The following is a 12,150-nucleotide window of genomic DNA, read 5'->3' as shown; positions in this document are numbered from 1 at the left end:
GGGCCCACTATCGGCCCGGGGGCCCCAACTTTGTCCCCCCCTGTTTTCAGGGGGCTGTTTTTTTTTTTTTTTTGGGGGGGGGGAAAGGTTCAGTACAGTGTTTAATAAAATAGAAACTGATTTTGGTAGGACTGGATTATACAGCTGAACTTATCACGATATAAGGGTTTCATGTCAATCAATATCCACAATTATTGATTAGTATTTTGTTTTAAATATTTGACATACTGCCAAGACGGTAGCGTGACCTGTCATGATTTATCCAGTTTTCTCTCCACACTGTTGTTTTTTTGTTTTTTAAGCAGTTCTGAGGCATGGTGGCAAAACATGAAACTGCTGCTGCGCAAGTTACTCAACAGGTTGTTGCTAGGTAACCAAAGAGTAAGTAAGTTAATGTGAGAGGTTGAGCAACTAAAGCCTTTCCCCTGCCTACATCCCCCAGAATGCTGTGCAGTTCTGAATTGGAGTTCAGTGAAATTATTGAGTATTCTATCAATATCTGTTGATATTGATCATGGGCCTATCACAATATATATTGTCATTTATTTATTGTCCAGCCCTAGATTTCATGTAATCTGCGTAAAGGGAGATGAATACAAATGTCTGCCACACTTTCCAGATTTTTTTTTTTTTTTTTTAGAAAAGCTCTGATGAAATGTTATGTTTGATGTTTTAGATTATTTTCAAGCTGTGCTCATGTAGAGGATGCTGCTCTTTATCAAAACGAACCTTTGACCTTTAACCCCGCTGTTAGAAATCTGCCACGAGTCGTCCGGTTATGGCCAGTGTTTGTTGGAATATCTCCTGGAGAGGCTTCAGGTGGAGTCGTGTCACGTCAAACTGAAGGTGAGAGCGACCGGCGCCAGCCGCGCCTCCCTGTCCCCTCGGTTCCTGATGCCTCTCCTCTCCTCCCAACTAGGTGCTGAAGATCTTCATCCATCTGTGCGGACACGGCTCAAAGCACTTCCTCACGGAGCTCAGAAGGAACTCCACCTTCATCCAGCAGGCGTCGAGTGAGTCCCGCCCCGCACCTCGATGTTTTCAGGAGCTTCAGGTTCCACGTACTTCCTGAACCGCAGCAGGTTGTTTACGTTCTGTAAACTTGCCTTTCAGTTTACAGCGGCGCTCCGGACCCCATCCACGGCATGGCTCTGTACCAGAAAGTGAGGAGTGCTGCACAGGTGAGACGCAGAATATCATCTGACTGTTACCATGGCTGCAGAAAGATGATGGAGCATCCCACTCAGCTCCTTCAGACTAGCCAGCAGCAATTAGCAAGCAGCTGGTGGAACTGCTTATCAGCTGATCTCATTATAGGAGCTACTTCTCAGTGAGATGCTGGTAAAAACATGGTTAAAGGGTTAATAGAGGAGTCATGTTGTGACGACTTCCTGAAGGTGGAGTTTCAGGAAGAACGAGAGTTTTTAAAGAGACAGAGGCCCAATTTCAAGGCGTTAAATTACAAAGTCAAATTTGAAAGGCATAATTTTTATTACAACTGAAGGTAACATAGCTACTTGATTGTGCTATAAAATGGCACAATGTGCCTGGAAAATACATAATACTGCTAATTTAAATATAATTATGTATTCATTTATTTATGTATTTGCACTGCCATCCAGAGCTGCTGTTTTTTTAGATGTCATTGTGCTTTCTTTCACAATAAAGGGATTTTGATTCCATTGACTGTAAGTTTGAACTGTTTTCTTTACAGGAAGTGGCCCGTTTACTTTTTACAGATGCAGTTTCCACCAAAGACAGCATCGCTCCTCACACCACAGGCCCAGCATCTGTGGGTTAGTATATGTGCTATTTAAAAAAAAAAGGAGCTTTGTGATGTTTCACCTCAGAAACAAACACTCGTCAGTGTGTTTGTTTCCTTTTAGGAATGGGGTCAGCAGGCTCCCAAAGGTCGGGGTTGCAGGGATTTGGGTACAGTCCGGGGAAGCAGGGGACAGGTGAGGGACTGCAGTTTGTTGTTCAGTCTGTGGAACGTTCTCCAGCTGAAGCTGTGTGTCTCTCTCTCTCTCTGTGTGTGTGTGTGTGTGTGTGTGTGTGTGTGTGTAGGCAACGACACCCTGTTGGATAAGATCCAGAAGGCTGCTGAGGTGGTGGCCAGCGCCGTCCTTCCCCCCACCGAGCACCAGGGCATCCGCCTGCATGAGAACCACTACCGGGCCGTCGTGGCGCCATCCGCGCCCATAGAGGTCGCCGTGGCAGCGTGCGCTTATAACCTGCCCACTCGCAGACCGAAAGGTGAGACATTTGTGTTGTTAGTTAAATTATTACTCCTTCAGCCTCTCAGTGTTTTCGCCACGTTGCAGCCACGAAGTCAGTGTATTTGTTTCTGTTGTCGTGGTGAATAATTGCGATGTGGACAACGACGATGAAGATACAGCATATTCATGTGTTAGAACGACCCAGTCAAAGTCCCAATCTGTGGAACAGTGCAGCAGTTTAGGCAATAAACCAACTTTCTGCTTTTTCTAAGCCGATGCAGCCCTGGCGGCATGGTAACGTAAAGATAAATAAATCCCTTCTCTGTGTGTCCCCTCACCGCCACAGCCAGCCAGCGATGCCCGGGACAGGTGGGGGGCGGATGGGAAGAGACGGACAGCAGCAACGGCTCCTCTCACAATTCCTCACAGGACATGGCCGCCAACAGCAGAGCTTCTGCTGGCAGCAAGTCAGCTGGCAGCAGGAGCCAATCAGGAGCCAGCAGAGAGAGTAACGGGGACCCCTCTGAACGGTCAGTAGCTGCTGTTAAAATCCATTAGCTGGACATGTTGTTGCTGTGGTTTTTAACTGAGTTTTACATACGGAGTGAATATGTGTCTCCACATCAGCAGAACTCTTCTAACTATATTTGGTCACATTTTATTCCATCAGCGTCTGTGTTGAAATCCAGACCTAGTGGAGGTAAAACTAGGGAAAAGCACACACATCTGTTTTCATTGTTTAACCACGTTTAGGAGTTTTTGGGGGGTAAACTATGAAAAACTGGGCTTTTTTTTTTAAGCGCAAACTTGCTCAGGACAAGCCTGAACCTCTACTGTTGACTGATACTTACTAGATACTCACCGATCCACTTGTTTCACTTCCAATACTGAAGTTATTGGAAGTATTATCGGTTTAGTATTGGCCGATACCAATCTGGTACAGAAAATCTTGAGATTGACTTAAAACGTTTCTTTTTTTAGATAGACATAAATGTACTTGATTACCAATTCATTTGCTAACTCTGCACCAATACAGCACACTGAAATACAACAATAACTTTACAATCTAACAAACATGTAAAAACAACTTTAATTTATTCTATCAGTGTAATAAAAAATAGAACAATCAATGTAAAATAAATAATAAAGAAACTGAAGCTGATCAAATTAGTGGGTAGGCTTCTTTTATCAAACATTCAAAAAATAAACTGAAACAAACCTTTCAAATGGTTCAGAAAGTGCACTTAGGAATTCTAAATATAATATAAAAAAATAAATATAATATAAAATAATAACGCATGACGTCTCTGAGTTTTTACACTGTTACTTTTGTTGTCTGCATTGTGCTCATTCAAGTCCAAGTCCTCCATTTGAAAGTGAAACTTAAAAAAAACTTACTTTTTAATCGTATCGTTTATTATTTATTGTGAAAATTTTTGATTTAACATTGTGACCATAAATTTCAATTAATGTTTAAAAAAAAGTTCTCTGGTTTTTTTTTTTCACCAGAGCATCAATAAATATCAGTAAATTTGAAAAAATGATTAAATGATGTTTCATTTAATCATTTTAGTGACATAAATCATGCTTAAGCAAGCGGCGTCCCGAAGACGCTTATATCACATGTGAATGTTTTTCAACATGGTGCTTTGAATGTTGCGCCATGCAGTTACCTGAAACATTTTTGTATCACTGTTGTCATGATCATAATGATAAAATGTTCAGTCCCTGTCAATCACCCCTATTTGAAACCTAATAACTCAAACACTTTTATTTCTCTGAATATTTTGTGAATAATAACTCATTTCTTTCTTTCAGTAACATAAGAGTTCTTTTTATTCCAGTGGCTGTCAGGGTTTTTTCCCCACTGAAGCTCTCTGTGTCCAGCTCGTCTTTAACCGGCTTCCCCACTTTAAAATGTTGTGAATTTTAATGAGTCATGTTTTATAGACAGATCTACCAGGGGAACCGCGTCATGCTCGCCTCTTCAGCTTCTTGTGTGGTTCTTCTTGGAACTGGCACAGAACAGCCTCTGCTCTGGTTGCCCCGGTGATCTAGCTTTTGCTCAGCTAAATCCACCTTCATGAGACCCAAAATGTTTGGACTGCAGCTGAACCAAACCAACAAGATGTTAAAATTGCATTGTAGTGGATTGCTCTGTAAAAGCCTTGCTCTCCACATGTAGGACCGAAGCGCTGCAGCTGGGGGACTGTGGTCAGGAGATGGCTCTGATCAGCAGACTGACCGAAGGATCCAAAGTTTTCCTGACCAGAGAGGAGAGTCAACACTTCCTGAAAGAGTCTGTGCTTCTCTTCTTCAAGCTGCTCTCTCTCTCTGTCGTCTACAATAACGTCTCTTTCCCTCCTTCTCAGATGTTCTACTCTTAATTGTGAAGTTGTGGTGGAGTTGCTCTCAAGCAAGCTTCAAGATCTATCGTACACAGTTAAGATGGTAATAGAAACACCTCACAGAGAGGCAGGGGTGCACTGATCAATCGACCCCGACTTCCTTCATTTTGGGAGTTTGGTGACGGGTCAATTCTTTAGAAACCGATCTAATCTACCGATCAAATCCAGGGTTTCTTCTACATGTAACTGATAGTGGCGTAAAATAAAAGCCACCATGAAGTTAAATATTATGAAGCATTTAAAGTTATTTTATTTTTCAAAAACCAGCCCAGGCAAGACCCTGTCGGCTCTTGCCTGTCTGGCTGCAAAGTTTGCTGCTGTCCACTGCGTTCAGGAGTGAAGAAAAACTAGAGGCGACTGTCTGAAGCAGAGGGAGAGAAAAGGTGAAATAAATGTACCTAACGAAGGTTGAGTCCATTTTTAGTTCAAGCTTGTGAAAACGACCCTAACGTTAACGTATGTTGCATTTGAACGGCAGTGACTTAGTTAAGTGATGTAATTTGTAGTGTTTCAGACACATTTTGAAGGCTCCCTGATCATGGCTTTTAATCAGGGTGGTGACACCCCACTGATGCCAACTTGATTGTCTGAAACGTCACTTATTCCGATTCCAAAATCGGAATGAGCAGGTCAGGCTGTTTAAAGATCGGTGCACTCCTTCTGACAAGCCTTCAGTCTGCTGTGAGGAGTTGTTCTTCCTGTAAACCTGTGGTTCTCTAATCCTGCAGCGGGCTCTGTGTGCTGTCGCCTGCCTCATGACCTCCGACCTTCTTGCTCTGGAGCAAACATTCAGAGCGACTCAGCTCAGACTCTGCCAACTCAGTGAGGGCCCTCCAGGACCGGTGGCCAACAAGGCTACCAAGGTAAGAGAGGAAGACGGGGAAGGGAAGGGCTGAGAGGTCAAAAGGGTTTGAGATTAGGTGGAATGCTTATCGTCTCTCTCCAGATTCTGCGACAGTTTGAGGCTCTGATGGGCGGACCGCAACACGCCACCAGACAAAACGCGGCGCAGGGCAGCCATCGGGCAACGTCTAATCAGTGTCACCCCTCTGCACACTTGGAGAGCTCAGAAGCAACAAACTCAGCCGACACCTTTTCTGGACCTAATGAGTCTGAGCTCTCGTCCAGCATCATCCAACCGCAAAATCTCCCATCTTCATCTTCCAGTCTGGATGAGACTTGGAGATGCTCGACATTGGAGCAAATGGACGATCTGACCAGCAATAAGGTCGAGTCAGTCAGGACTGCTGGAGACCCAGAGCTTATCGACAAAGAAAGTCCCTCTCTTACCTCTGAACCCGAGAGTGTGCCGGCCAATCAGAGCAGCCTGAGTCTGTTTAGTGGGATGGAGCTGGTGACCAGGGGGGTGGCACTGTACGGACGAGACAACCCACACGCAGAGTCCAACAAGACAGACGAGAGCTCGAGTGTGACTCAAACTGGACTTAACGCTGAATGTTCACAGAACTCCTCCGTGGTTTGGATTGAAAACAGAGAGGAGGAACCTTCAGGCTGCAGGCCTGTCTCATCGGATCCAGAACCAGTGTCCGTTTTCTCCTTTCTCAACTCTTGACTACCTGCTACACTTCTGTTCTATGCCAATGTCAAATAAATAGCCTTTCACAAAGGGTTATTTTAACTTAATTTTTATTTTAACAACTTATAACTTTATTCCATGTACAACTAGTCAGGCATAACATTATGACCACCTACCTGGATTTTTAAGGGTGCATTGATTGCACCTTTCTGGCCAATCACCAATCTTTAAAAAGCTTGACCTACCGAGTCCAATTTTGGCCGATACTGATTTTGCTATAAGTGATACCTAGTAGTACCTGGTAAACTTTATCCTCACAAACACCTACAGATGCCTTATCGATTGGGCTGTTTGCTTGTAGGACTAGCATGAACTGAGTTCTGTCCATTTTTCTCAGGATTTTTCCATTTTACTCAGCAACCATGTTGAGTAAAAGGCATGAAGATGGTGCTGGAACAGGCATTTTTGAGTATCGATATGTAGAAGCGTCTTCTATTCTAGCAGGCCTGACTCAAGAGCCTCTATTGGTGTCAACACTTTTTAAAATGTCTTATTCTTTTTGACAACTGTGGAAAACTATCGTAATTTGTTTCTCATCGTCAACAATTCAAAGGTTTCTAGGCTCAAAATTCCTTTGAGGCTGTCAGAGTGAAGTCCTTAAGGGCCAGCATCCTTCAACTTTTAAATGTGTCCGCTGTCCAACACATCTGAATCAATGGCTAAACTACATCCTCTGTATGGAGTCAAGTTCTTCAGAGTGACCTAAAAATGTGACTTCAGGTGTTTTGAAGCAGAGTCTAAAAGCTCTTGAGGACCGGAGTTTGACACCTGTGCTTTAAAGGATCTTGGTGCCAGACACCAAAGCACACCCTCAGGGGTCTAGTTAGACCAGTCATTTGAGTCCATGGCTTAACTGGTTGTGGCTGATGAACACACTACTTGACAAGGGTCATATTATTATGCCTGAACATTGTCCCTGTTGGATTAACATTTTTCTTTTGTCTATTTGCTGCTTTCAACAACAAACTCAGCCAAGAGTCTGACTTGGAAAACTACAGAGAAGCATGTCTGTCCTGATGGGAGGCTGAGGGTCTGCAAACTTTGATGCCTTAGGTTTATTTTCTGTGAAGTATTATAACATCTGAGGTTTTATGAAATAACAGGATATAAACATGCCTTACAATGTTGAAAGGCAGTAAGCACAGAATCAGAGATTCAGAGAACAAAGATTGTTTTACAGCTCATGGTTGCTTTATCTCAGGATTCTTTTTTTTTTTTCTTTTGAAGTAACGACCAACACCTCTGGTGCATGTTGTGAACCTTTAAGGGAACCCCCTATTTGTGATTTGCACTACAGATGCTTTTCTTTTAACCTCAAACCTTGGAATGAAATTAGTCTTCCATATGTTTTGTTACTAAGCTGTTATGTGGGTGTGAATTTTTCTTTACATGAGGAAAATGTCTGGGTAATTGTAGTTGAAAGGTTGTAATGTGCATGATTTAAAATTGAATGGATTATTTTTCATATTTGAGGTTTTGAACCTGTGATGGGACAAGTGTTTGAAGCATCTGCAGTCTCTTCAAATGTCACGTTACATTTACAGACTACAGTAAAGTGCAGTACAACTTTATGTGAAAATAAACTGCTTCAGTGAATACAAGCCATGCTGCTGAACAATAAAACATGCTGTACTTTAGTTACAGCACAACCGATTCAGTGCTTATTTATTGCTGCTCAAGTTGAACTCTTAACTTAAATATTTAAGAGGAATGCATAAAAAATTACCCATGATGCATGAATTAAAGTTCTTTCAGGCTGCTTTAAATAATTGTGTGCGCTCTTGTGTCAAATACCAAAACATCACATCAAATTTGAAGTGAGGTTTTAGCTGAACAGTTAGCTTAGCATGGCATGTTGTACTTCCCTACATTCAAGGTTTAAAAATGTATGCCTTTAAAACCAAAAGTTCTCTGACGTTTGGATTGTGTAGACTGGTGTACTTGTATGTTGTGGTTATGTGCAGCCATGTGCATGTGAGCAGATAAAAAAGACAGAGAAAAGGCACAGAATCATTTTATCCATAAAAAGATTTAAGAATAACTTCAAGTTGAACAAAGTAGTCATTCCTGGGAACATCCTCCTACCACTTCCTGTCGTCTTCTTCGTGATTTGCACCTGCGGCAACATCCGGCGCATGTAAAAAGAATGTGACTAGTGTGATGAGAGGGAAAAAAAGTGCTTCCATTGCAGTCTTGTGAAATAAACCAATTTAGAACAACAGTTGAAGAAGTTGGAAGGAAATATTTCAGTTTCTTTTCTAGCTGATTGTTGTTAATCAGCTGGAAAAGAAATCCTCCAATCCTTCCTTCAGATTTAAAACGTCTGAATAAAGAATTAAGCAAAGGTGAATTTATAGAAAAAAACAATCAAAATCAACACAATGAAAAGATTCTTCCACTTCACAGCGTGGGAAGGCTTCATTCAATCACAGCTTCGTTTTAGTGACATCTATTGGTGACACAGGAGAAAGAAAAAAGTTTTGGGTGAAAAGGGAAACCTCGTGAGGCCTTCGTAATATCTTTATGTTGTGGGTAAACTATTTTGTGTTGTTTATTAAAGATGTGCTGGAAAAGCCTCCTGTGCTGTGATAAAGCAGCACGCTTGTGCTGTGATTATGCAAATGTTATGGGGACTAAAACATTTTACTGACATATGTATCCTTGACGTTAGCATAAAACAATGTGTATTTTCCTTTAGTCTGTATTAAAATGTAATATTAAACCAATTTTCAATGTTATTTTACCAACATTTTTTGTTTTAAATAAACACTTTTAGATCACATTATGCATGTCAATACCATGCTGTTATTAAATTATGCCATGAAAATGTCACCAGCCATTCATTTTTGAAAATGACCAGCTTCCTATTTAGAAACATGCAGCCAACTGGAGTAAAGTGCATAATACCTTTATTTCAGTTCACAAGCACCTTGGATTATCGTCACACTTCTGTTATTAGCACCAATGAAGAATGTCCATGCACCAACGCACACATGTAAAAAGAATGATACTTCTTGATAAAGTGCACAGGGTGCGTACACACACACACACACACACATCAACACAACACGAGAAAAAAAAAAAGACACAGTGGCCAGGCCATGGAAAGGCGGATGTGTACGACGTCGTTATCAGGGCCATTTCTGAGTTTCAAAAGTTGAAAGTTTTCGATTTTTGAAACTGAAAACTTCCAAGTTTCTGAGATTACCCTCAAAATTTCTGAGATTTTTCTAGCAAATTTTCGACTTTCCAAAATCAGAAATTTACTTGTTTTATTCTAAAAGAAACAAAATTTGAGATTAATCTAAAAATTTTTTTCTAATTACGATACTAATACGCTGCCGTAGATGTGCTTATGGTCTCAACCAATGATAAGACGAGCTGAGCGGCTCTGCTAAACCTCCCACACACGACACACACACATGCACGCACGCACACACACACACACCAGACTCCACCCCCGACACCCTGCGACAGGATGCTGTGACAGCGTCAAAGGTTTCAGCACTAAATAAGACAACAGAAGAGGTCAAAGGTCACGTCGAGCCCAGCCACCCTCTGGTCTGCAGGCTGCTGAAGTGCGCCTCCCGCAGGACTCTGTTGATGTGGTCGTAGGAGGCGCTCTGCCCGTGGCCATGGAGACGGCGCTGCCAGGAGCCAGCCGAGTCTTCGTGCTCCGGTCTGCCGCAGTTCTTCTGGTGGCGCGCGCTCGGCCCGGCGCTGGCCTCAGCTGCCCTTTCTGGACTGCTGGTTCCGTTGCTGCTGTCGCTGCTGGAGGACTGCAGATGCATACAGAGAGGAGGGAGAGCAGGAGGAGATGCGGGGCTTTAAATAAAATATTCTCAGCTCTATCAGAGAGTGGTGCAGTTCCTGAGAGAAGCAGAACTATATGTGTATCACACACTCTAAATGTCCACCGTTTCTACTGCCAAGGAAATTTATTACATTTACAGTGATAAAGTATTCAAACATCATCTTAAAACCATGATTAAATGCATTTCATTGGGATTTTATGTGATGAACATAAAAAATTATGAATATTTGTGAAATGGAAGGAAGACGATAAATGGTTTTCAATGTTTTTAGTCCAAAAAATCTGACAACTTAGCAAGCATTGGTCTAAGTTGGGCTGTCCTGATGAAATGTTTTCACTTCCGATGCGATACCGATGTTCCAATTTTAAGCAATGGCCAATACCCATACAATATCAGCACGAATCATACATACTTTAACTACTTATTTTGTAGTCTGGAACGTTTGAAAAGACTTGATAAAGTGATATTGTCCAAAACAGAGAACAATCGCCAACAACAGGTAAAATGGGGTTCTTCAAAATTGTACTTTCGGATCTACAAACTAATTATCACTCAAAGTGTTGCTGCCATTTTATTTTTCCTTCTCAACAAACCAAGTATGAACTATTTAAAGGAAATAAATAAAAGTACATAGGAATGGGATCATAAATCCAAAACCTCAGATTTTTGAATGTTTTCCATGAAAGGCAATTTGCTCATCATTCTGGGCTCAGCTGAAGAAAAATGAACAAATACTTTGTTCATAGTGAGCAAAATCTGGATCTAGGTCATGCTTCTCTTGAAAACACTTATTGTATTTAACCAAGTTTTAATAATTTTATAGAAGCAGCTTTGACAGCACCAAGGTGGATTTTAGAGTAAAGTCAGTGAGTAGAAGTTACCATGAAACCAGAGAACTTGGAGATGATGTTAAATTTGTATTGAGTGTAACATTTTTGTAAGACGATTTGAATTTAAGTTTTTTGTCCTAATTTATTTAATTTATTCTTGAATGGCCCCGGGCCCCACTTTGAACACTCTTGGTTTAAAATATTGACTGACGCTGGCTGAATATAAATTCAGACTTATCTGTGAAAATCATGCATCCTTCGCGAAATATGGAAAAACTAAAATGGTAACAATACTTTCTGCAATGCGCTGCAGAATGAGAGGGAACCTTTGAAGCACAGAGCTAACCTCCGAGTCCAGGTCCGACACCAGCAGGCAGGGACCCCCTCCTGACCTCTTGGCCTGAGGGTTCAGCTGCTGGTCTTCAGCGCTGTCACCGCTACGGTGTCGCTTCCTGTGCAGAAACCGGACAAGAGTGTGTGACAGGAGGAACTGCAGGGAAGGGGGAGGCAGGAAGAAGAACCAAAAATAGAGCCACACACTCATATGTTCCACATCTGAACACACTGTCTTTAATAAGACCCAGAGGAAACTATAACATCTCAATAAAATGCAGTAAATGACGACACTCATTCCGTTACCTGTTACCAGTCAGCATTTCAGCAGCCTGACACGGATGATATTTGGCACCGGCTTGAGAAGTCTCCCTCAGAGGCTTTGACAGCGGCTTAGTTTTACGAGCATTTCTCAGTGGCACATCCCCACTAATCTCATCGGGGAGCCTCGGGGAGTGGAGCCGGTTCGGTACAGTTAACACACCAGCCCCCGCACTGGGTAGTCCGGCTCTCTTCGGTTCTCCGACGTGTTCTCTGAGCGAACCCGCAGAACCTACTTCTGAGTGTTCTCGTTCACGCAGCGTAATCTCGGGGAACTCAAGGCATGACGGCGAGAAGGGAGCGAACCGACCCGCAGCTAACTACTTTAGCCAAACACTTCTTCCGCTTTCGTATTCACACCGTTTATGGCGTCGAGCTGCTATATGAGCCTCGCGGTGGTTCAAAGAAACACAACAGTAGATAAATTAGGAAGATATTAAACTTCTAATTCCCAGGCACCAGGAAGTCGTCTAGTAGTACCGCTTCAGAAAGCGGCTTCTCTGAGACGATGAAGTTGGCATCATATTCAAACTTGAATAAAGGACTATTCCGCTTTATCCGATCTAGTTCAAACTCTTTTAGAATGGTTAAAAAAAGAGAAAATATATAGTATTTTATACTTATTAC

The 12,150-nt window shown here is 42.2% G+C and overlaps 2 protein-coding genes across 2 annotated transcripts in view; one reads left to right on the top strand and one right to left on the bottom strand.

Annotated features, from left to right (window-relative positions):
- The window catches only part of tepsin (TEPSIN adaptor related protein complex 4 accessory protein), a 13,652-nt gene extending 4,354 nt beyond the window's left edge, over positions 1 to 9,298 (top strand). Inside the window, exons 3-13 of the mRNA XM_015055470.1 lie at positions 755 to 846; positions 920 to 1,013; positions 1,114 to 1,181; positions 1,715 to 1,796; positions 1,887 to 1,958; positions 2,068 to 2,256; positions 2,566 to 2,749; positions 4,405 to 4,518; positions 4,592 to 4,670; positions 5,356 to 5,490; positions 5,574 to 9,298. Coding sequence (XP_014910956.1) covers positions 755 to 846; positions 920 to 1,013; positions 1,114 to 1,181; positions 1,715 to 1,796; positions 1,887 to 1,958; positions 2,068 to 2,256; positions 2,566 to 2,749; positions 4,405 to 4,518; positions 4,592 to 4,670; positions 5,356 to 5,490; positions 5,574 to 6,200 — 1,736 coding nt within the window. The 3' untranslated portion in view covers positions 6,201 to 9,298. The remainder of the gene's footprint in view (positions 1 to 754; positions 847 to 919; positions 1,014 to 1,113; positions 1,182 to 1,714; positions 1,797 to 1,886; positions 1,959 to 2,067; positions 2,257 to 2,565; positions 2,750 to 4,404; positions 4,519 to 4,591; positions 4,671 to 5,355; positions 5,491 to 5,573) is intronic.
- Positions 9,117 to 12,054, bottom strand: LOC106961630 (protein FAM104A). The gene is made up of 3 exons (XM_015055481.1): positions 11,509 to 12,054; positions 11,216 to 11,321; positions 9,117 to 10,003 (listed from the first exon to the last, which is right to left on the bottom strand). Exons 1-3 carry the CDS (start codon positions 11,523 to 11,525, stop codon positions 9,761 to 9,763), a joined length of 366 nt encoding a protein of 121 aa, XP_014910967.1. The 5' UTR covers positions 11,526 to 12,054; the 3' UTR covers positions 9,117 to 9,760.
- Between the last annotated feature and the right edge of the window lie 96 nt (positions 12,055 to 12,150).

This window comes from Poecilia latipinna, unplaced genomic scaffold (genome assembly GCF_001443285.1).
Source record: "Poecilia latipinna isolate Pla-1442-1.1 unplaced genomic scaffold, P_latipinna-1.0 Scaffold58, whole genome shotgun sequence".
Classification (NCBI taxonomy): domain Eukaryota; kingdom Metazoa; phylum Chordata; class Actinopteri; order Cyprinodontiformes; family Poeciliidae; genus Poecilia; species Poecilia latipinna.
Note: the sequence above shows the minus strand (reverse complement) of the source record. Positions and strands in the feature narration are given on the sequence as shown.